Source organism: Mytilus californianus, unplaced genomic scaffold (assembly GCF_021869535.1).
Source record: "Mytilus californianus isolate M0D057914Y unplaced genomic scaffold, xbMytCali1.0.p SCAF_9, whole genome shotgun sequence".
NCBI classification, from domain to species: Eukaryota; Metazoa; Mollusca; class Bivalvia; order Mytilida; family Mytilidae; genus Mytilus; species Mytilus californianus.
In genome coordinates, this window is record NW_026262745.1 from 30,967,201 (window position 1) to 30,992,484 (window position 25,284).

The 25,284-nt window shown below is 31.8% G+C and overlaps 1 protein-coding gene across 2 annotated transcripts in view; it reads left to right on the plus strand.

The window, feature by feature from the left end:
- Positions 1-25,057, plus strand: part of LOC127715973 (uncharacterized) — a 258,290-nt gene extending 233,233 nt beyond the window's left edge. Inside the window, exons 1-11 of one of the 2 annotated variants that reach the window (XM_052222074.1) lie at positions 7,799-8,765; positions 15,396-15,515; positions 16,503-16,574; positions 17,618-17,755; positions 19,468-19,629; positions 19,828-19,965; positions 21,434-21,523; positions 21,767-21,856; positions 22,897-23,052; positions 23,434-23,523; positions 23,879-25,057. In XM_052222074.1, coding sequence (XP_052078034.1) covers positions 7,987-8,765; positions 15,396-15,515; positions 16,503-16,574; positions 17,618-17,755; positions 19,468-19,629; positions 19,828-19,965; positions 21,434-21,523; positions 21,767-21,856; positions 22,897-23,052; positions 23,434-23,523; positions 23,879-24,005 — 1,962 coding nt within the window. In that variant the 5' untranslated portion in view covers positions 7,799-7,986 and the 3' untranslated portion in view covers positions 24,006-25,057. Of the gene's footprint in view, positions 1-7,798; positions 8,766-15,395; positions 15,516-16,502; positions 16,575-17,617; positions 17,756-19,467; positions 19,630-19,827; positions 19,966-21,433; positions 21,524-21,766; positions 21,857-22,896; positions 23,053-23,433; positions 23,524-23,878 lie in introns of those variants that run through there. The other variant, XM_052222075.1, reaches the window with a different exon arrangement.
- The last annotated feature ends 227 nt before the right edge of the window (positions 25,058-25,284 follow it).

A 25,284-nucleotide genomic window follows, 5' to 3' on the forward strand; every position in this document is an offset into this window, starting at 1 on the left:
ACCACAAAGGAAAGGCTGGGAGAGAGTTTGAGGGTGATGAATCATAAGGGGGTTCAAAAAATTTTGGGGAGGGGAATTTTTTTTCCCTTTTTTTCCTTTTTTTTTCTTTAAAATTTTCCATTTTAAATTGGTTATTTCTGATTTATATATGTAGGGCTCAAATCTATGGTGGGTTCCAGATCTATGGCAGATCCTTAATCTATGGCAAATATGACGTCATGCCATCCCAAATCTATGGCAGATTTGTTACAATCCTAATCTATGGCAAGTTTTGTAATTTCCTAATCTATGGCGGATTTTTGTTGTTTCCAAATCTATGGCAAATTTTATGCATATGGAAAACAAGGCAGTACATATACGACCGATGCCTTTTCTTAAACAAGTGAAAATGTATGAAAACGGAAGCATGTTTATAAACATTTTTGAAACAAACATTCCATACCATAATACAGACTTCAGGATTAAAATGATGCACCCCGGAAAAATAAACATTTCTTATCTGTGCATGGTACCTGTTAAGTCTATTTATTAAACCAACTAATAAAAATAGTAGTCCCATGACAAACAAGAAAGCAGTTTTTATGAAAAGAATTTTAAAAAACAGTTTAATTTTTCATATAATATTTATTTGAGCGTTAATCAATTTTTTTTTAACTAATGACGATTTAAGTCAAAGTGGTATCCTGTAATTTCATCTCTCCCTTCATATACTTTGCCAGGCGTAGATGCTAAAATATTAATTATAACTCCTTTCCTAAAATATCCACTGCTAAAAACAGCTGTGCCTTTATTCATCGCAGGATTCGGACAGTACAGCACATCTTCCTTTAAACCATCGGCAAATTGTTTGAGAGGGAGAGTGTTTCCCTGTGTTTTTGTTTGTAAAAATTTGAAATCTGTGAGCCCCGTGTTAAATATTTGTTTTTGGTTTACACCATACAATTAAAAGAAAGAAATTATAAAGGGTGTTCAAATCTATGCCGGTTCTGCCAACCTTAGCGCCGGCGTCGACGACGTAATTATGGCGTTATTTAATTGTGACGCTATATGTTACTCTTTTCCCCGGAAAATTACGCAATTTCAAGATCTGCCATAGATTTGGAGAAAACAAAAAATGCCATAGATTTGATTTGTAACGTAATATTTGCCATAGATTAGGAATCTGCCATACATTTGGAACCCACCATAGATTTGAGTCCTACATATATAAAAGCAAATAATAATGATTATGTTTTGAATAGGTAAATTAAAATTTTTTAAGTTCTTAGACCACATTCATTCTGTGTTAGAAACCTATGCTGTGTCAAATATTTAATTACAATCCAAATTCAGAGCTGTATCAAGCTTGAATGTTGTGTCCATACTTGCCCCAACTGTTCAGGGTTCGACCTCTGCGGTCGTATCAAGCTGCGCCCAGCGGAGCCTTTTATTAAAATGTTATTGCCTATTTGGAAACCTATAAAAGATAGGCTGAAGCTTAAAACAGCAAAAAATATCAATACAAGCTCTACAAAAAAGTTGATATAACTGAAATTTATCAATTGACTATGTGTAGGACTTAGTAGAATGTTCACATGCTGATAGGGGGAAATAACAGGATAATTCACCTGTTTAGATTCCTGGTCAAAGCCTGTTTTAATGTTGGACACTACAAAGGGGTTGATCAGTAAATTTCAAAAATGTGCAAAGGGGGACACATAAAGAGATAGTAAGTTACATAATGTAACATTATTTTTGTTAAAAAGTCAAATGGAGAACATTGAAAAGAACAGTCTTGGGTGTATTAGTTGACATAGGTATGTAAGAAAATTATTTTTGCAAACATTGCGTATCATAGATATCGTTACGAAAAAAACGCTGGACAGGACTTGAATATACTTTCAGTCAGAATATTTTCTTCCCTTTGACTAAAGTCCATTTTGTATTTTAGCAATATAAGTAATCATCCAAACCTGAATGTAAACAGAACATTTGTACAGTATTAACATTGAAAGGAAATAATTCATTGTAAAATGTCAGCTGCAACTCAAATATAAAGCTTACCTATGGAGGTTATTGAATGAGCGAACAAAAAAAGCAATCCATAAAATCCATTTTAGAACAAATTAACATACTGTGAATTGCTTTTAGCTATTTATTTTTCAAGAGAGAGTTACCTGACGTCACATAGACACACATACCACTTCTGTGTATAATCTCAAAACGAATTTCAAGATTTTATAAAATAAAATGTCCAAATTGATTTCAAGGAATTTGTTTTCCAAAAAAAACCTAGGGGTTTCAGCATATCCACAAAAGAAGACAGTCATCTTGTCTGAGCAATACCCTTATAATCTCTAACATGATTTCAATTAAATGTTGATCTCTTGGGTCACGGCTTTTGACCTGTAGCAGGGGTTTTCGGGCGGTGTCAGTGTAAACTATTTGTATAAAGCTTTATATTTCAGAAGGTATAAGACATGGATGCTTCATACCTTGTCTGCAGATACCTAATGTTACGAAGTTTCCATTTGTCATATGTCCATTGTCCTTGGAATAGTTTTCATGTTTCGATGACTGCTTTAGAAAAAATACAGTGATTTGTCATGTGAACTTACTTATGAGTAATAGGATGACTATATTTGGTATGTGGGTTCCTTGCAACGTCCACATGTCCGTCAAACAGAGTTTACCTGACCTCGACCTCATTTCATGGATCAGTGATCAAGGTTAAAGTTACGTGATTAGGTCCGTTTCTCAGATATTCAATTCAATTCAATATTTTATTTACGTCTCACCTTATGTATATAATTACCCAATACAATTATAAAGGATACATTTTTTTATACATTAGCCAATCTGTACAGATTGATGAGAGACGATAACAACTAAAACAACATGTATATACATTAATGGTAAAAATATACAGCATATATTTATTGATTATTTACAATATAAAACTTCTCGGCGTCTTTTCCGAAAAAAATTACATGTTTTGGCACATAATCTAATAATATCTTGATTCGAAAATAAAAATACCATTTTCTGACAGTCTGTAAAACTATTAAAATGTTCATCAATTTTGAGAGATTAGTAAAAAATATTTGTCTTAGATCATTATAAACAGGACAATGTAAAATAACATGATATTCACCTATTCATCTTCAACAATATTAAAAAAACATCTCTCTTCCAGTGGCAAATTTTCATACCTTCAAGTTTCCAGCCTAATAGGAGCCACCCCAAATCTAAATTTTGCAAAGGCACTTCTTTCACTAAAAGGCATCAACAGTTTACAGTAGTTTTCAACATCATAATCCTGCTTAAATAAAGGCAATAGTTCAAAAGTCATAAATCGATTAAGAGAAAACAAATCCGGGTTACAAACTAAAACCGAGGGAAACACATCAACTATAAGAGGAAAACCATGGAACAAAAGAAACACAGAATTGCAACAAAAATAAACGCCAACATACATAGAAACAGACTATTTGATAACAACTGCCATATTCCTGACTCGGTACAGGACGTTTTAAGAAAAAATGGTGGGTTGAACCTGGTTTTATGGCTAGCCAAACCTCCCGCTTATATGGCAATGTTAAAAATATCGCTATAATGACAACACTACGTGACAGGAATACAGTACAAACAAACGCAAGAACACGCAGCACAGAGAAATACATAAATAAATAATATAAAAGTACATGTACACCGCAGAATAACAATGGACACCTTAAAAAAAGTATACGTTCTCAATTTGTTTCGCCCATTACCCCGTCTTGAAGATGATGAATTAACAATGCTTTTCCATTCATCAATATATCTATCAAACAGTCTTGACATGACGGTATCAATAAACATAGTTTTATTAATATTAGGGTTGGTATTGCAAAAGTCAACCAATTCAAGTTCAGTGAACTGTTTTTTAACCATGAAATACCAATGTTTTACAATTTTATGTTTCAGACTGACCTCATCCGCCCACATAAATATTTTCCTGTTAATACGATCTGGCTTAATATTTATTAATCTATGCCAGTGTCTTGCAATTACCTTCCATTGTGTATGGTAAATTGGAACCCACCCCATGCCTCCCATGGCAGCACCAATGAAGAATCTACAAGCTCTCATCTGAATCGCATTAATAAATGAAAAATTCTTGCAGCCCAAAATCGCAGCACCATATTCAACAATAGGACTTACAAGTGAATCAAATATCTTTTTATAGACGTCATATGAAATGCCAACAATAGCTTTACACTTAGCTATTACCAGACCTAAAGATCTGTTTGCTGACTTAGCAACTGCTTTTGCAGAAATACTAAAGTCAAGAAATTCATTTTAAACAAGGCCCAGATAAGTGTATTCACTGCTAGTAGCAATATTCATATCCCTACACTAAAATTCATGAATTGATCGTTCAAATGAGGTCGGTCTGAAATACTCTTACATGCATTAATAGTTATTTTATTGTCAGTGCACCAATGATATAACTCATCCAAGAGGTTTTGTAACTCTTTTTCAGTATTTGCTAACAGTACAATGTCATCGTCATACAACCTAGGCCTGTTTCAAACCACAGTTTACAGTAAACCAATCTGAATTAAAACTAACTCTGATCGAGCACCTGGCCCCGTTAGAAAGTGACTTAATAGAAATACGCATTTTTACATCAACCCCCAGAGATGTGAGTTTTTCTCATAAACGTATCATACGCCTTCTTGAAATCAATAAATGCGCAAAAGGTTGATTTCCTTAGTTTTTTACGAACATTTCCCTTCCGGAAGCCATTTTGATCATCAACTATGGATTTATTATCTTCAACCCATTGAGACAGTCTCATGTTTAATATGTTACAATATAATTTATATGAAGATGGGACTAAAGCAATATCCCTGTAATTTAAGGGGTCTCTTTTATCTGACATGTTATTTTTTGGTATCGGATTAATAATAATATTATTCCACATCTCTGGGACTTTACCAGTTTTAAAACAACAATTTAACAATCTATGTAAAAATATAATACAGTTCTGGTTACATAAAACATCGGCTGGAATATTATCTACGCCTGAGGCTTTACTTCTTTTGCTTTTATATACTACATTAACAACCTCTTCAACTGAAATTCCTTCTGTTAAAAGGAAGTCATTTTCTTTCAAAACGCCAGGGTTATGATCGACTTGAATATTCGTATCCGTAGTTACCTGGCAACTTGTTTGATTGAGTAGACCGGCATAGTCCGATTTCCACTTTAACAAAACATCATCAATATTTGAAGATACATTACCATTTGCGTCTACTATTGGTATTAGAATTTTGCGTTCAGATGCGATTCCTATCTTACCTATCTTCTTCCAAAACGTTTGTTGATCAGTTTTTGATTCCATCAATAGCTCTTGCTGTAATGTGTTCATACCATAAGCAGTAGATCAACTTTATGAAATGATTGTCAGGTGTACATGTCAGTCTGGCAGTTTTCATCTGACTTTTACCTCATTTTCATGGTTCATTGATCAATGTTAAGTTTTTGTGTTTTGGTCTGTTAATTTACAAATACTAATAGCAATAGGTCATATATATTTGGTGTATGGAATAATTGTAAAGTGTACATGTCTGTCCGACAGGTATCATCTGACCTTGACCTCATTTTCATGGTTCATTGATTCATGTTAGGTTTTAGTATTTTGGTCTGTTTTCTAATTACCATATAAGCCATAGGTCAATCATATTTGCTGATTGGAATAATTGTTAGGTGTGCATGTCTTCCTGACAGTTTTTTATCTGACCTTGACCTCATTGTCATGGATCTGTTTAAAAGTTAAGTTTATGTTATACTTGTAGTAAAACCTTTATCGTTAAGACTTTCAACATGAAATCAATGGTCTGTAAAGCATGCTAGACATTTCAGCGTATACAATAAGGCAAGCAAGGCATTTGTTTAGAGGTCACAGTTTAATTGGTCTGCTATGAAATAAGACTCTTGTGATTCAGTTGACGCTGTCAGAATTCAATAAGTTTACCATTTTATAAAGTCTTGGCAATTGTTTTAGACTCAGAATGAAATATTACAAAAATTATTTCGTTTCGATTTATACATAAGTTCATCATGTAATTGTCTTAACAGACAATTTTATGATTATTTCGAATCATATCCAGTGAACATTTACATTAGCAGATGAAAACTATAGTGTGTCTTTCTATGTTGTAATGTTACACTACTATTCTAGGTAAGTGTGAAGGTTGGTGCCTGTTAAAACGTTTAAACTCGCTGCATTTGTTTGCACCTGTCTTAAGTCAGGAGCCTGTTTCAGTGGTTGTCGTTTGTTGATGTGGTTCTAAAGTGTTTCTTGTTTCTCGTTTTTTATATAGATTAGACCGTTGGTTTTACACAGTCATTTTGGGGCCCTTTATAGCTTTCTGTTCGGTGTGAGCCAAGGCTCCGTGTTGAAGGCCGTACTTTGACCTATAATTGTTTACTTTTTACACATTGTGACTTGGATGGAGAGTTGTCTCATTGGCACTCATACAACATCTTCTTATTTCTATACACTTTCCTTTCAAGAATTACGGTTGATGGTCCAAGTCACAATCAAACATAACTGCTACTTTTGTTTAAATTAGTTGTCAATTTCTAGATGTGAGACAGACTTAACTGTATCTGTTGTACCCTTTAATTCAAGTTCGATGGGATAGATGCGTTCAAAATAGTCACCAAACTTTGAATTGTTTAGTGAAAGGACATCATTTATATAGGGGAACTTGAAGTTAAAGGATAATGCTTCCTTCTTTTCATTCTTCCTAAGAAGCTCCTGTAAGTCAACCCCATATAAATAAAGGAACAATGTGACAAGAAGATGAGCACAGTTGGTTCCCATGGGAATGCCGATTGTTTTTTGAAAAACACGTCCGCCAAACGTAACATTTGTGTTGTCAATCAAGAAATCAAGCTTCTTGATAATGTCAGTTTCAGATAATTTTTTTGTTTAAATCAGAATGAATTTTTACAAAATATGACTTATCCCTCCATGAGACAAGATAGTTGTATCTACGTTGAACATTCTTTTAAGAAATTCAAATCTAAAAATGACAGAACACATTCAGTATGAACTAACTGCTCCGACCTAAAAGAGATTGTAAGGTTAAAAGGGCTTGATATTCAAACTGAACAGCATGCCTTTTGGTGACTTGATACTGTGTTCTTGATTGCTTTTGAAATCATTGTCTGTATTCTTAATCAAAATTGGTGTAGTCCTCATACTTTCCTATCTTTAATGGACAGTTAAATACGTCATATAATGTCTTGTCAAAATTTAAGATGCAATTGAAAAATAAGCCAAATAAAATCAATCATCATCAACTAAAAGGAAAATCGACGAAAACATAAACTACAAACGCACTTTGCATGGAACAAGTACAGTCTATTCAGTATATATACATGGATACTATATTGCACAAAATTATTACTAGTAAACATACAAATATTTGAATGCAAACGTTAATAATTCAAAATAAATAGTCAGGAAAAAACGAAAAAAAAAAATAATGATTAAAATTTATTAAACCACTAACCATTCGCCATATCCGCATTCTAATGTTATATAAGAGCAGTTATATTTCTGTACTTATATGATAAGATAATAATAACATTCGTTTTAAATAACAATTAATTTATAACTAAGAGCACACGTCAACTTAAAAAGTTGAATTACCTTTTTACCACTTGATTGCTCTTGAAAGAAAATGTAAGATATAATTTTTCATGTCACTTAAACAACCTTCAGATTTATACAAAGGTATACAATAAATCTACATATGTACACAGTATATTCAAAAATAAATAAAGGATGGGCTAGACATAATACATGATCGTTCATTTAATTTGTACTTAGCTTTATCTTTTTACTCTATCAGGTGATATAGATATTTCAAACCAATAATAATATTTACACGAATAACGAAGGATGTATGAAGTATTCAATTGCAAGAACTTTTAATTCATAGCAAAATGGATTCCAATTTAGAGTGTTCAGCAAAATTGGTGGCCAAAACACATACATGTACAAACTGTTATTCCAGAATTTGCGATACTTGTCAGATACGTGAGGATTTTTTGTTTCAAGAAAGATCTACGAGATCCCATAGATCTGAACTTTTTGTTGATGAGATATATACCTGCAACAAATGTGATCAAACATGGATGGATTTATTCTCATATTGTGTTACATGTAGTCGATTGGTTTGTAGGTCATTCAAGGATAAACATGATGATTGTGATAAACACTATGGTCTCATGGAAAGTGATATCCGGAAGAGAAGAAAACTGGTCGAAAATGAAAAAGAAATTGAACAGTTTGCTTTAAAGTTAGATAAAAGCCGGAATGACTTTAGAGAAATATGCGAGAAAGAACGGAATTCAAGTCTTATTGAAATCCTCAAAAGTTCGGTAGAATCCATCGTTTCTAAATTTGAAGATACGATAAATTCCTATGTTCGGGATTTGGAAATCTTGAAATCTCAGATGTCCTGTGTTGAACTATACATAATCCAACAAAATGAAGCTTTTCAAGATTTGAAGGACAAAATGCAACACATAAGAAGTAAAATAACATTCCCAGTTGAATTTTTACAAAAATTAAGCGAATGGGAAAAGGCATTCCTAAAACTCACAAACATTCACACACGTTCTGATCTATCTGCACTCAAAAATACACCGGTGATTAATGTTGTCTGCAGACCTAAACAGTTGGATCAGTATATTATCCACGATATACTTGGAATTCAAAAGTAAGTTTATCTTCATAAGTAATAATACTTCTTGCTTATAAGGGGAACTCACCTTTGGGCGCAAAGACCATTTACTACTACTGCTTACACTTAAATGATTTTTGCGATGAAAAGACGTTGTTTCAATCCTTTTAAGCATACTTTATCAGATCTAATATATAGTATTCATTAAAAATTGTGCTCATTTTATAGTATGAAAACATAGCTGTCATATGTAATTGTTGATTCTGATAAGTCATTTTTTAATTTTCTTCATTTCTTATAATTTCAAAGGAATTGGGACTCAAAACAATTTCGTCGTATCATGCAGTTGTGGCAGCCACGATGTCTTAAATATCGCATTGTATGGGTTTTGTATGAAACTACAACCGTATTTCCAATCTGATTCAAACTTATTGATCATTCAGCCGTACTCGATTCTGGATTCTTGATTCTGATTGGTATAGTTTTTCATTTTTTTTATTCTTCAAACGTACCTTAATTAGCAGCAATACATCAACTTCACCTGCGTATTGCGTATGGAATATACATTTCTCAACTCATACGATATTCAAGAGCTTGCAGCTGCTACTCAGACTTTGTAAAACCTCATGAGCAAAACATTAATGAGTTAGGGTTTTGTCAAAGAACGTCTCGTCCTTTTTCTCAAAAAGTTCATCGGAAAGAACCAAGATATAACAGATAAATATTCAGTGTCTACTTCACAAATAATACAAGATGGTCTTTTGTTATAGATTCTAGGTGCTGAAGTTGTGTATCTTTTTATTTACTTTAAGTTTTCCGTTTATTTGTCGTCGTGCTATCATGTTCTTTAGGACCTATGATTTTTGACATGACAGGGTATTTATGCATCCCTCTTTCGTGGTTTTAATTTTGGGTGCAAATGGGTCATGAGGTTCGATTCGGACGCAAAAGGTTTTTATAATGTTTTTACTCTTGTATTTACATTTCGCCTAATTTGTACTTTATCAAAAAAGGCTATAATACTATTTATGGTATGTACTAAATATATCAACTTCAAAACTTTTTTATCGACGTCTTTGTCAATAAACTGTCAACCCAAAAAACTTTTTTGTTGACGTCATTGTCAAATTTACTATGAACTTCAACTCTTTTATTGGTGTTTTTGTTAGATTTATTTGTATGTTTGTTTGATTTTTTGGTCAATATATCTGTAATATATGTTTAAAGGTTTTGGCTGCTTGATCCCAATTATTGTCGCAGTGACCTATTAAGTCTGTTTCTGTTGCTCACCCAATTTTGTCAATATAACGAAACTATAAACAACTGTCATACAAGTTGGAGATTTATATAAAACCAGGTTTAACCCACCATTTTCTTCGCAAAATGCCGGTACCAAATAAGCAATATGACAGTTGTTTTCCTCTCGTTTCTTTGGTTGATAACGTTTAATTTTGTCAGTTTTTATGGACTTCCACTTTAAGAATCTACCTTGGAATTCGGAATGTTGTTATACATTTTTACATATGTTATAAGGCCAAACATTTATTACCTGTAAAAGGCTGGAGATTGGAAGATTAAAAAACTTATTTTATTCTGATTGAGCGACAACGATGATATAGAGGTCACACACAGCCTGAACCAAACATACCAGAAATAGTATATGGAAGGTCATTCACAGAAACATTTTACCTCATTACCATTTACTGGAATATCACCCCCAGCAATAATTTATTCTGATAGGACAATTTCTACTCTCTTGACACGAAACCAAATACAATGCTTATGTCATGCCGTCCAATATCTTCCACAACAAAGGAATATGATTTGATGATTCGCAGTGAAGTGATCGTTTTTTTAGTGAGTCGAACATCTTAAAAATCAGAACAAGACGCAAATAATTAGAAATTCCGAACTTAAAATGAAAATTCCTGTAAAAATCGAGCCAATTGCAATCGTACTTCATCATATCGAAAAGTTATAATATGGCCAAAGAGTAAAAATTTCTGATATTCTTATCCTTGGTAGGGCTTATGAATGCCCATTGAATTCGATGGTTTCAAACTTTTGTCCTATTGTCTTGTTATATAATTAAGCTGTGTAGGTAAAGTTTTTGAAGGGATTTAGTTTATGAACATATTTCTAATTTCATTTTTGAACAAAAGTTATTGTATAAATTCCAATCGGATTTTGTTCCTAGTCATTCAACTTTTCGTCAGATGATTGAGATTTGTCGCATGATTTGATGATGTTCTCTCACTTAATAATTCAAAATTTGGTGACTATGTTGAACGCATCTATCCCATCGAATTTGAGATAATGGATACACCAGATACAGTTAAGTCTGCCTCATATCTTGACTTACATCTAGAAATTGACAATGAGGGTCGGTTGAAAACAAAACTTTATGACAAAAGAGATGATTTCAGCTTCCCAATTATGAAATTTCCATTTTTATGTAGCAACATTCCAGCAGCGCCTGCATGCAGAGTATATATCTCCCAGTTGATACGATACTCCAGGGCTTGTATTTCCATCATGATATCCTTGATAGAGGGTTGCTGCTCATAAGGAAGCTATCAAACCAAGAGTTCCAAGTGGTGAAGTTTAAATCATCCCTTCGTAAATTTTACGGACGCCATCACGAGTTGGTTGACCGTTACGGAATATCCATTTCACAGATGATAGCGGATATGTTCCTAATGTCGTAACTACAATTCTGTCCCCTTTTCCCCAATGTGACCTACCGAATTAGACTTATTACCGGGTTTGCACTAACATGAGCAACACGATGGATTCCACGTGTGGAGCAGGATCTGCTTACCCTTCCGGAGCACCTAAGATCACCCCAAGTGTTTGGTGGGGTTCGTGTTTTGCTTTGTATTTAATTTTCTATGTTGTGTTTTGTGTACTATTGTTTGTCTGTCGGTTCTTTTCTTTTTTAGCCATGGCGTTGTCAGTTTATTTTCGACTTTGAGTTTGAATGTCCCTTTGGTATCTTTCGCCTCTCTTGTTTAGCTATGAAAAATAAAGAAATTACTGGTATGGTTGTTTTTACATCTCGAAGGCTATGACCGCCTTTGATATAAAGACCTTATGGCAAAAAATTTATCTTATTGAATAACAGGCAAACTGTTGGCATATATCGAAAATTATATAATTAATAGGAAACAGAAAGTCCTTTTAAAACATTCAGAATTTACTTGGAACAATAAAAGCAGGCTAGGCTCAGTACTTGTGCCTTTATTATTTCTTATGTTTATAAATGATATTGCAGATTAAATTTAACGTTTAGTAAGACACTTTGCTGATGAAATTTCACTTATGTATTCTTCGAATAATGCTATAAATATAGAGAGGAGATAATATTATGATCTCGAAATTTTAAATAACAGGTCAAAACGGTGGCTTGTAGACTTCAATTGAATAAATGTTTAATACTCGTAAAAAAATCTATCCTATGTATTAAAAATATGATTGATAATTTATTTAAAAAAGACTTGATTACCATAAACATGTGGGTGTTACGTTTTCTACCAACTGCAAGTGGTCAGTCAAAATACATGTGTAGATAACATTTAGCATAGTGCCATTAAATATATCTTTTTTTCTCAGGAAATTAGAATACATAATTAACAGAAACAGTCTTAATAAGATATATCTTGCATACATACCACTTTTAGAATATGAAAGCGAGCTATGGGATATTATTATAATACTAGAAACCGTTCTAACCATAGAGTACCGAGACGTCGGTTTGGCATATTTTTTAAATTATTTTTCCCTTCTTGAATTCGTGCATGGAATTTACTAGCGTTAGATATGAGATCAATTTAGTCATCGCCAAATATAAAAAATATTATCCTGTTGGTACATACATTCTATTTTACTGGAAATAGAACAGAAAACATTTTGCAAACACTATTAAAACACAGATGTAGTCCCCTAAATGCTGATTTATACATATTTAATTTGGGAAATGAGCCAAGTTCCACTGGAAGATCTGATGAATTATTTTCTTAAAATGTCCACTCTGAATGAATTCTAAAAATCAGCTTTTTGTAAATATCCAACACTAATAATAGCTGTTATAACGATATAACATATTGTACAAAACGATTCTTTAAATGATAATGTTGAGGCGCCTTTCTGGTTTCATCTGACAATCACAAGGAATGTTCAAACCTAAAATGTTAAAAGGCAAATATGTGTTTATATCTGAATACGACCAAAAGGGTTATACAAGAATAGCCAAATTCTTCTAAGGTAACATTTCCTGAAAAAGTTGAAACTTTAACTTCTTACTAATGTCTACATTTATCAATGGATAATTTACGAAATGTATTCAATTAATCATCACAGATAGGAACACTGAAACCTAAGCTTATAATATAAACAGTCCACTAGATGTGGGTATGATATGGTATTGATATATACTGTTTACGAACAAATGTGTCGTCTTAAAATCTGCACTAGACGCCTTTTATTGAGTAGAAAATAAATACCTTTTTACCTGGATATCTAGGATGTTTCTTCTTTAATGTTTACTTACGTCAATTTGTCACATTCACATAACACTTTATATGTCGGCTAATATTTTATAACAAATACTGCATAAAATCTACCTGGATAGTTGTAACATTGGGGAGTAAAATTGAATAAAAAGTTTATGGTAAACAATTTGCATGTTGAATTAATTATAAAACATGTAAATGTAGATGACTTTTATGGTTTATTGGGTTGTGGACCCAATGATATACACTAAATGTGTTTTCCAATAACAAGAATACAGTATTTATACTGTAAAATTAAAAGAAAAGTATGTCAATATATCTATATCTATTGGATTACTTGGAACTTTTCCCGCTGATAAGCATCAGATTTGATTTACATAGTGTACCCTATGAAAATAATTATAATATTGCTAATAGATGAATGTATTGTCAATTTTCAATACATTACTGTAACTAAAGATGTATGTGAAATATTCAAATTATACCAAACATATAATTCATTGGTGGTATCGAAACTTCAGGAGTAGGAGTTCAGCCTACTAGAAATAAATGCCATCGGTCATATTGATAATTGTAAAATGCAACCTATCAGAAATAATTACATTTGTCATGTTGATAATTTAGAGTTCAACTAATTATGGCAAACATCTTTTTCTGTCTTAGTTATTTGTTATCTCTAACCAAATTAAATTAAATCAAATTACAACATATGAGATACTATCATATAGAGTGTATGAAAAAAGTAAAATGACAAAAATACCGAACTCCAAAGAAACTTCAAAACGGAAAGTTTTTTATCATATGGCAAAATCAAAAGCTAAAACACACCAAACTAATGGAAAACAACTGTCATATTTCTGACTTGATACAGGCATTTCCTAATGTAGAAAATGGTAGATTAAACCTGGTTTTATAGGTAGCTAAACCTCTCTTATACAACAGTCGCATAGAGTTCCTTTATATTGACAACAATTTGTGAGGAAAACAAACAGGCATATTTAAAGGTAAAAATGTCAAAAATTGGGGTACACCAGTCAACATTATGTTATAATCTAAATCACTATAAAATATAAATAGCTATTTCAACAAAGAAATGGCATATAGACACTCTCTAGACAAAGTACATACGCAAAAATAAAAGACAAGATTACAAAAATGACCATAACACAATAACACAATGGCGGGATATATAAATACCGAGCCATGCAAGAAGTATATTTCCAAACATGGACTAAACAATAAAGGTTGAAATAATACAAATAAAAATGAAAGGAACACTATAACACGTAATTAAGATGATAAGCAACGTCAGTACCTAGAATTTATCCTTCAAGACCATCATGTTTTATTTACGAAGTTGATATTGAATATTTATCAACAAGGTCTTGGTATCTTCCGATGAACTTTGTTTAGAAAAAGGACGAGACGTTCTTTGACATAACCCTGGTTCATCATCTCTCTGCTCAGATACTGATGAAGTTTTTAAAATCTGAGTAGCAGCTGTAAGGTCTTGAATACTGAATGAGTTTGGAAATGTATATCCAATATGCAGGTGAAGTTGGTATATTGCTACTAAGATGGGGGAAATATATAATTTCAAAATTAAAATCGTCTCGTTTGTCATCGATTCTGGTACTGAGATGACCGCTTATTTCATTTTGAGGTATAATTCTAAAAATGAGGCGGAGGAAGCTATTTCTGTTGTTTCTTTAATTTCTAGTTCTGGAGGATATATTTATGGAACCCAATCAGAAAAGTTTGGATTGTTAATGGAAAGAACATCATAAGTATATCTGAATGTGAAATTAAATGATCTGGCTTCTTTGATCTTCTTGTTTTGGGTTAGTGTCTGAATAGCAGTTTGATTTTCCATATTTGCTCTGAGTTAGATACTTTGTAGTTTGTTCTTTTTTGGCGTCGACAAAGCTTGTTGAGAACATTTCGTTTCAAATGGAAATATTAAATGAATTATAAAGCAGGGAACCACTTACAAATCAAATTGAAAAACAATTTACCACGGGTATTGTGGGGCACATAAAATGACGTTAACCTTCAGCAATGTTAAATAAAATAAGTGAGCGTAGCTAGGTACCAGTAGTGGTGAATAGTGATATGATATTTAAGTGTTGTAGATTAAAGTATTATCTGTTTACAGAGATCCTTGTAAAGGAGGAATCTGTGATTCCAGTGAATTGCAGGATACACCCTTATGTTCTGGCTTATCAGTTGGTATTCCTGCTGGTCTTCACACAGGGAGCCTAATGGATAGTGCACAGTAAGTATTTAAAACTTTACATCAGGTCATGAATTTTATTAGCATGATAACAACTTTGGTTTAAAACTGTTTATAGAATGTTGAATTTTTCAAGACAGTAAGGATTATCATACACAACAGGCATTGACGGCCTTAGCCATATTAAGCACGTCTTTTTAAAGCCCTGTTTGTTTTTTTTAAAGCTCCTTAATTTCGTACTTGATTTATTCTTTCACATGTTTTTATTCGCGCGACACTGATGAATCTGAAGTAGACAAAACGCACGTCTGGCGTACCAAATTATAAGCCTAGTATCTTTGATGAGTTTGTTTATTCATCATAAATACATGTACTTATTTCAACGTCACCACTGGTGAGCTGATGATAAAAGTTATAGAAAGGTAGTAAAATTCATTATGTTGTCAAAAATATAAACGCATTCATATTATAGCTGAAGTCCTTATGAATGTTATCCCATAAATGCACCAATCAATATAGTTTGGCGCGCATATAAAATGGTAATGTGCATGGATATGTGCATAAAAGTTACGCATAAGGACTGCAGATGAATAAAAATGACATATTAGCTAAAACTCTAAAAGGTATAAAAGTGTAACTAGTGTTAATTCATATACTACCATAGTACGTATACAATACGAATATTTATATACAAATTAAGGTCAGACACAAAAATTGAGAAACCGTATGATCTCCAAAACTAAAAGGAGCAAGACCGGGTGGGTCAACGGGATAAAAGTCTCCTTGTATGAATGCATCACCCGCCTTAATAGCGAATCATCAATCAGTCGAAATGTCACTATCCAGAATAGAACACAATCGGTAAATATGCAGATCAGGCGAATATTCTAAAGATCTGAGACCGTTTAAACATGTCGCTAGCTAAAATTAGTTTATACATAGACACATTTTAGACTGCCAACTATGTCATTGTGTGTTTATGATGATATATTATGCATATATATGTATTTATTGGGGTGTTTTTTTCAGTGTAGAGACAGTCCAAAAGAGTAAAACATTGCCTCATTTTAACAAGAAGTATGATCCCTATCAACTGCATCTGTAAGTAGTTATTGTGTATTTACAGATATACTTTTGGAGAAGTGTACATACTGCTTTGGGTTTGGGAGATCACGATGTCCATAGTTAAGGCAGACTTTTGGCTGCATCTGAAAATTAAGTATGGAATCACGAGTATATGTTTTGGCTTTTTAATGAATATCAGTATCTTCTCCTACTTGTACTTTTCGGATTTTTTCCCTGCAGTGAATTCAAAATTTAAAATAAAAGCGCAAGATTAATTTTCATCTGTATTTACAATCATTTTATTATACTTACTGCTGATTCGTGGGATTCATTTTTCAACTTGGAAATGAAGAATTTACTAGATATTGTATGTTTCCGGAACTTTGGATGTTTCAAAACGGGTACCTCAGATCTGATTTTTTCCCTGCACTGAATTCAAAATTTATAATAAAAGCGCAAGATTAATTTTCATCTGTATTTACAATCATTTTATTATACCTACTGCTGATTCATGGGGTTCATTTTTCAACTTGGAAAGAAGAATTTATTAGATATTGTATGTTTGCCCAATAATAGTGTTTAGATGTTCTGTCATATTTAACTTTTAATCTGAAGACATGCACTAGTAATTGGTTCGGCTATTTTGGATCTACAATATTGGTAATGGACTGAAATATTACTTGTTTGTACTACATACAAGTTGTTTCAGTATTCTGGTAAACTCATGTTGCAAATAAACTAAGAATATAGGAGATCTAATTGAGTTGTATTTGCTGAACTTAAATTTAATATCACATATACATGTAAATATATGATAAACAAATGTCTTCCGTCAATCTTTAGTTTAGTTCTGAAAGGTATATCAGCGTCATACTATCAATTAATTGTATAGGAATTTAATTGTAGTATCATGCATCTTTAATCTGAATAATAAAACTGGTATCATTAAGGTTGTTTTGTGTCATACTTGCTGATACACGACAAATGAATTAAATGTGGATGCAAAAGGATAACACCAACTGTATATAGACATTGCCAGATTTACCTCTGTTTATCTAATATTTTGCAATGTATTTTAGGTTAGAAACAGAGATTAAATCCAAAGACGAATGTATACGAAAGCTGAAGTTAGATCGTGAAACTCTGAAAAAACATCTCTATTTGTTGAAGAATAGTCGTAATTCAGCTGAAAAGAAAATGAAAGAAATAACAAATCAGTAAGATTTATTAGTTTTAACGAATTTCATTTAAAAAAACAAAACATCTCTCTTGGCACTTAAAACATGAAATTTTCGAGCCACATCTTTAACTTAAGTGTATAATTAATGTAATGCCGGCCTCCCTTTGTTGATAGTTAACTTATGTCTGTATATTTTCTTGAAATTATTGAGGATAAGAGGTGGATGTTAGTGAGATGTTTAATGTTGAAAATAATATAAGAATTGCTATTTGTTAGTTTGGCTGTTGGTTTAAGGTGTGATTACCAAAACACAGTAGAGTTTTGTATGTCAGGAAGTTTTGTTTCAAAAAATGTCTCCCTTTTTTAGCTGTATTATTACGGCAAATGCTCAAAATACTTGTTTATGGGATTATAACAGAACACCAAGTTATTTTCTAAAATTGTTATCTGCCATAAAATGTAATTAAAACTACACAACAGACTCGTGCAGAGATTGGTTTGTTAAAATAAAGGTTGAGAATTGTTCCTTTGGGATTTTATTCTCATTTGTGCACTTAAAATATTAGCACCAAATGCAAATATTTTTTTCTCTGAATTCGGTCTGTCGGGATTTCTTTTTAGTAAAAATATATCAACGTCCGATATGGAAGTAAAAGAACATCAAAGAAACCTAAAATGATTGACAACTTTATCAACATTTCCACTTATATAATTCTAATAAGTCAGAATATGAAAATCATAAATGAGAGCACAATTGCCCAGATTAAAAAAAACACACACTAAATATGACATAAAATCAATCTAGAAAACATACAAAGCTAGACACCATTATAGTATATTTTTTGGTGAAGACTGTATTTTGGACTTCAGAAGTCTTTTGTTTTTTATCCACATTTTTCTTCACAACTTCTTCTTTCATAAACTTCAGACGGTGTATATTGTTCCCACTTTCAGTTCTAAGTGTTAAAGTCTGTGTTCGAAAACGACAAGTATTTTTATGTGTTCAGCATCCGTCATTCGTGGTGATACACAATGTTCAAGTTTATCTTAAATAGAACAAATCCGTACAAATATGTAACACATATAAACCCGTGTCTAGTTGGAAGTATTGCCACCATCATGGTCTTAGATGGGTCTTACAAACACTATATTAAATGGAAATTGAGATAAAGAACTATCCAGGAGTGTTATTGTCAATGATGATGAGAATGATCCAGGTTCAATCCCTCAATTTCAAGCAGACTCAGCTCTTTTGTCTTATGTTCAAATAAAGTGATAATCATTGCATGTAAAATTAACACCTTATACATACCTTCAATTGCATATAAGAGAGAACTGGTTCCCGGAACTTCGGATGTTTCAAAACAGGTACCTCAGATGTGACACAAACCGGCAACATGTACCCTCATTTTTAAATTTCAAGCCTTTATTTAGTATTCAAAATTATAAGTCAAAAAGTGTTCTACAATGATCACCAGTAATTTAGCTTTCATTTGATGCTAAGATTACCAAAAAGTCTAAATATTTTGAAAGTTACACTCATGCATAAGAACTATTTTGTGTTAAAAATGTACTACCATGGAATGTGCTTTCTGACCGGGCCCGAATAGAGGGTGTTACACCTTATGATCATGCTAATGATTAATAAGTGGCAATATGTATGATCATGTTGATGATTCAGGAGTATTATTGTTTATTGTAAATATATGTGCATCCTTTACCAATTGTATATAATTGAAACAATTTAAGGTTTGAAGAGGAGGTACAGAGAAAAGATCAATTGCACAAAGAAGAATTAGAAGCTGTTACCAACCATAAAAATCAATTGGAAGATGACCTTCGAGAAGTGAAAGCTAAAATGGAACATCAATTAATAGCTCAACAAAAAGAAGTTGAAGATCTAAAAGCAAGGTATGCATATTTTAGAATTGCTTGTCCATTTTCAGCGAGTCATCATATTCAGTTGTGCGAGACATTTTTAATTTGTCAGGACCGACAATGAAAAAGAGATGTACCTGCATAAATTATTCGCTCAAAATATTATACAAGAGCATGTTTTCTAAACGTGTTGCAGACTCTTTTAGTAATATATTGAATTTTTATCTTTAGACAAGGAAAACATATCCATGACATGGCGTCGCAAATAGAATTTCTGAAGTTGGAAGCACAGACAATGGACGATGCTCATCAAAAGGCTATAAATGATGCAATCAATGAAAATCAGAAAGCAGAGGAAAGAATTAAACAGTAAATTAGGATTGTTTTCTAATTGATGCTAAATAAAGGCAAAAGTAGTATACCGCTGTGTAATAGTCATAAATCGATTTAACTGAAACAAGTCCGGGTCACAAACCAAAACCGAGGGAAACACATCAACTATAAGAGGAAAACAACGGAACAACATAAACACTGAACTGCTACAAAAAAAACGACAACATACATAGAAACGGACTATTTGATAACAACTGCCATATTCCTGACTTGGTACAGGACATTTTAAGAAAAAAATGGTGGGTTCAACCTGGTTTTATGGCTAGCCAAACCTCCCGCTTATATAGCAATGTTAAAAATACCGCTAAAATGACAACATTACGTGACAGGAATACATTACAACTAAACGCAAGAACACTCAGGATAGAGACATACATAAATAAATAATATATATACATTACAACATGTAAACCACAGAATAACAACGGACACCTCCCATTTACACCACAATAGAATTATGAACTGTACGTCACACGAATGTATCAACGCCACAAAAAGTGACGTCACAGGTAAACATCTAAAAATATAATATAAAATTGGAATTAAGTTTGTAATGGTGTTGTTTTATGTTTTTTCTAACCATTACAAGAATATTAATATAGAATTGTGTTAGTAATGGTGTAATTATTTGTATTTTCTAACCATGTCGGTTTTTCTTCTAAATGAAAACTGTAAAAACAAATAAATCATGTGCATATAGTAGCTTTCAAATTAAAATCATATAAATGAACTAGCTGATGATTAATTATCTTAGCTAATGCTTTTGTATTTATATATTTTACATGCAAAATATTTAATTTTAATTATTAATGTGTTGGTATCTATGTGGACAAAAAAAAACGAAAAGAGGCATTTCGATACTATATTATCAATAAAATTAAGCATAATATTGTGAATGATAAATTCAAAAACGATTGGTTTAACGTTTAACTTAATTTCTCGTTATAAATATTAATCAAAATAGTTAAAGAAAATAAGATTTCTAAAATGTAATTAGATAACTAATATGTATTATTTAAGAAATGACTGTAATATTTTTTTCTGTCTATGAAGAAATAACATCAAAAATGTGGTGCACACTGAATAACTCGCGTAGCGGGTTATTTGTAAGTGTACACCACATTTTTTATGTCATTTCGAATAGACAGAAAAAATAGTACAGTCATTTCTTATAATTTAATTCTAAATTCCATTTTAAACCGTAGTAAACCATGAAAAAACGTTGATGACGTCACGGTCACATGACAAAATTATGTCTATGAGCTGATAAACAAAACAACGTGAGCCAATCAGAAGACGCGTTACATCCAAAATTAAATTACTAGTTAATAATAGTATTGGTACCAATAGTACTGTACCAGATACTTATTTTGACCATTATTGTCTCCTTAATTATTTCTTAATCTTGCGCTTATTCTATAGAGTTTGATATATTATATTAAAGGTACATAGAGCTTCATGAGATAAGTAAGCTTCACATAGAAGGAATGAAAGACCGTGTAGATTTGCTTAAAAGAGGCTCACAAAATACCACGTAAGATTTTATAAATTTGTATAGAGTTCCCATAGTTCATTTTAAACATTCAAATTAAGTGAAAGTAGATGGAAAAATGTCGTCATTTGTGTTGTTATATATTTAAAGGATTCCATTTGGACAGAAAAAAGTAAAGACGAGGTATAAAGAATAATGTATTGATGAGTTGTTTTAGTTCATATTTTTGTTTTTATTTTCAAGTTCCATGTATAAAAAATAATAATTCAATTATTCTATTTTAAGCAAAGAAACGGAAGAAGAAAATCAACGAATAAAGGCAAAGCTAAAAAGAGTTAAACACATGTTTAATGAATGGACAAAATCAAGCTCTAGGTTAAACTTATACTTAGTTGGCTAATATACTTTATGGTTGTATTAAAGAAACTGAACTTGGTGACAGATATACATCTAGTTAAAAGATTAAACTCACACTTCTCATTAAAAATATAAATCGTCAACTTTCTTATTATTAATCAACTATGCGTCATTTAATAGAACAAAAAAGTGAGATGGAATACTACATTTACAAAAATGTGTATCTTGTACCTCAACCTTTATACAAAACGTACAGTTGGAGAAACATTGTCTCTAAAGCATGAATTTCGTTTCTCTATTTTGAAATGTCGATTGATGCAGTTTTTCAATTAGCTGATACAATACTCCAGAGCGTGTGTTCATACATTATTAGAATATATTTTCTTTTCAAAAGGTTGCAGCCTACATTAATTTGAAGTATATTGTTCTCTTAATCAAGCTGACATATTTGCGTCGGAAAATTTACGGTCAAAATCATTTCGAAAATTGGGCGAACCAAAATTGTAAAGCTAATAGACCAAGAAAAAATAGACCAAAAATAATTGAAAACTATACACAGAATAAAAACTGATTTACAACAGATAGTGAACCCAAGTGGACCGGAAGAATCAGTGGTTCCTTATTCATTAATCGTTTAGAAATATCTTTTTTAGATATAACAACCAACAAATTTTTCCATGCTTCATGATAATATTTATTTATCACTAATCATTCATTACTTATATTTAACTTTGCTGTTTTTAAAATATAAGTTGTTGATTTTTCAATATACATTGTAATTAACATTTAACGAATGGTATGATTGGTAACTCGTCTTACATGAATGCACCAAAACAAATGTAACATACTTTTTTAACAATCAAATAGATGAAAAAACTTTTAATTCTTAGCTACTTATCGGTTTATATGTATTTCACATATATTTCTATCTATTTCATAAACATGTAGTAGAAACTATTACTATACCTTAATGTCATACAAGGTCACTGTTCGTAATATATAGTTATATCTATCATTTGATGAAAGCCGAACATTAATCTTAATCTTTGCTTTTCCAGTCTTAACAACATGATGGCATATGAACTAAACTTGGATGATGTATTCATCGAATCTGGATCGAAACAACAACAATGTAGGAATCAGACTGATACACAAATCTTTGATGCACAACAAGCCTCTGATACTTTGGGTGCACAGTTTATAGGCGCAAGCATGTAAGTGAAACAAGTACATCATAGATAGTAATGTTCACATGATATTTATTCGGTTTCTACTCTTTAATATTTCCAAATTAAAACGTTAGAAGTTGTGCATTTACAGATACAAAATGCATTTAGAATAAAAAAAAAGTACAGATTAAAAAACAGACAAGTCAGTTTGGTCATCAATAACAGTTTTAGCAATGAATTTAAATATAAGTAATGTGAAAATTTAAACAGAAGAATGCTACAAATGAAATTTGTTTGGTCGGTTAATTATCAGTCATTTCAAACATGTACTTAGATATGAAAAAATCAAATTATATTTTTGGTAAAAATTTTGAAGTAAAAAGTGATATATCCTGGTTTCATAATTTTTTTCCTTTTATCGTTTAGGACTGCACGAGAAAAGATGTGTTTAAACAACGAAGAAAGTACAAAATTTGTAGGTGATGAAACAAGCGGAAATAATACAGCTAAGCATATGTACGTATTGTCTTTGCTTTAAAGAGTATTCGGCTGATCGTATCTTTTATTTTTTATATTATTTTCGCATGATACCTTGGGAAACCTACAAAAAGTCTAAAGTGAACCTCGTACTTTAGCAGTATTTCATTGTAATTCCTACCACCAAAATGAGAAAAACATAATTGCTATTTCTACATACTACTAAATACAAAAGGGTCTTTTTAAATGTAATCGAATATATATATTTGCAAATTTCGCATGTTATTGCTAATATGTAGAAGTCAAAGTATTACAATAACACGTTCATCTATAAAATAATGAATGTTTATAAGTGACCTAAGACTGTAATTATGACAAATTTTGTCTGTTGTAGAACGTCTGTTTCATACACAGCAGAGCATATCCATATTATACAGAACTCACAAGTTAGTCTTGCAGACAGTGGATATGATGCACAAAGCTTAATTGGAGAAATGGATAGAGAACAGATTACCCAGTAAAAACAATTCTTTTGTTAAATTTACATTAAAAAAGTGGAGATAACAATGTCCTTCAACAGTGTCATATATCGGCGGAGTATTATGTACATAAGGGAAATAAACTGAAGGTTCCGAAATAGATAGATTAGTCATGAGAGTGGTTGCAATATTGTAGAAATGATGTCGGTGAAATGTCTCATCTATTATATGTTAGATAGAGCATCCAATATGCAAAAAGACGAGCATGCATATGGTGTCACATAATGGGTTAAATAACCCAGTGGCACTTATTTTGTTAACAACATTGTTCGAAAACATTGTTTTCATATTTATTATAAAATGTGCATAAACTCCATTTGGCAAAATACATAGGCAGGAAGTGCTAGAGAATCATTGCAGAAGGAAGGAAAACGATAGTGGAGGAAACTAATATTTCACTTCTGTGATTTTCGACATTGGCCAGACAAAACTGAAAGTTTATAAATTTAAATAATCTTTTGTTGATGGTGCGTCAGAAGCAGAGTAATAAATCTATGAAATGACAGCAAAAAATGAAGACCATGCATACTAACATTTTTGTGATTTATTTCTGTTCATAATGGGAACTTAAAGTATGCCATGTACACCTTAGTAATGTAAATATATTTTTGTTCGTGTAAATGGAGTGTTCCTCCTTGTAAACGTTGATACGATATTCCAGGGCTGTATTTCCTATCATGATTTCCTTAATAGAGGTTTGCTACTCACAAGGAAGCTTTTAAACCAAGAGTTCCAAGTGGTGAAGTTGAAATCGCCCCTTTGTAAATTTTAACGACGCCATCGTCAAACGAATGACCGTTATAGAATATCTGTTTCACAAGGGAGGGATTGATCACAGACTGCATACTCAATTTTTGTAATAAATTAAAAAAAAAATATTTCATCAAAACCAACTGATAGTTATTTTTAATACCCATATTATACATGACTTCCTTAATATATGAATATAATGATAACCCTTAATTTGATACAATGTCTCCTTTTGATTTGTATATTTTGTACTGGGTTTGCACAAAGAACATCGCAAGAGCAAAGTGAGTTGTCCTTCTTTACATATAAATTGTTATGTTATGCAATTTTAAGTAATGTTACTTTATATAGAAAAGGGGATTTTGCATAGGTACTGAATACACTTAGTTATCAGGTACATGATGTCATCATACAAGTTATTACTTGTACAAATACAATTTTTATTGACAAAAAGATAATAACTTGTACAAATCATTATTCTACCTTGGCCTATTTGATTCACTGAAATATT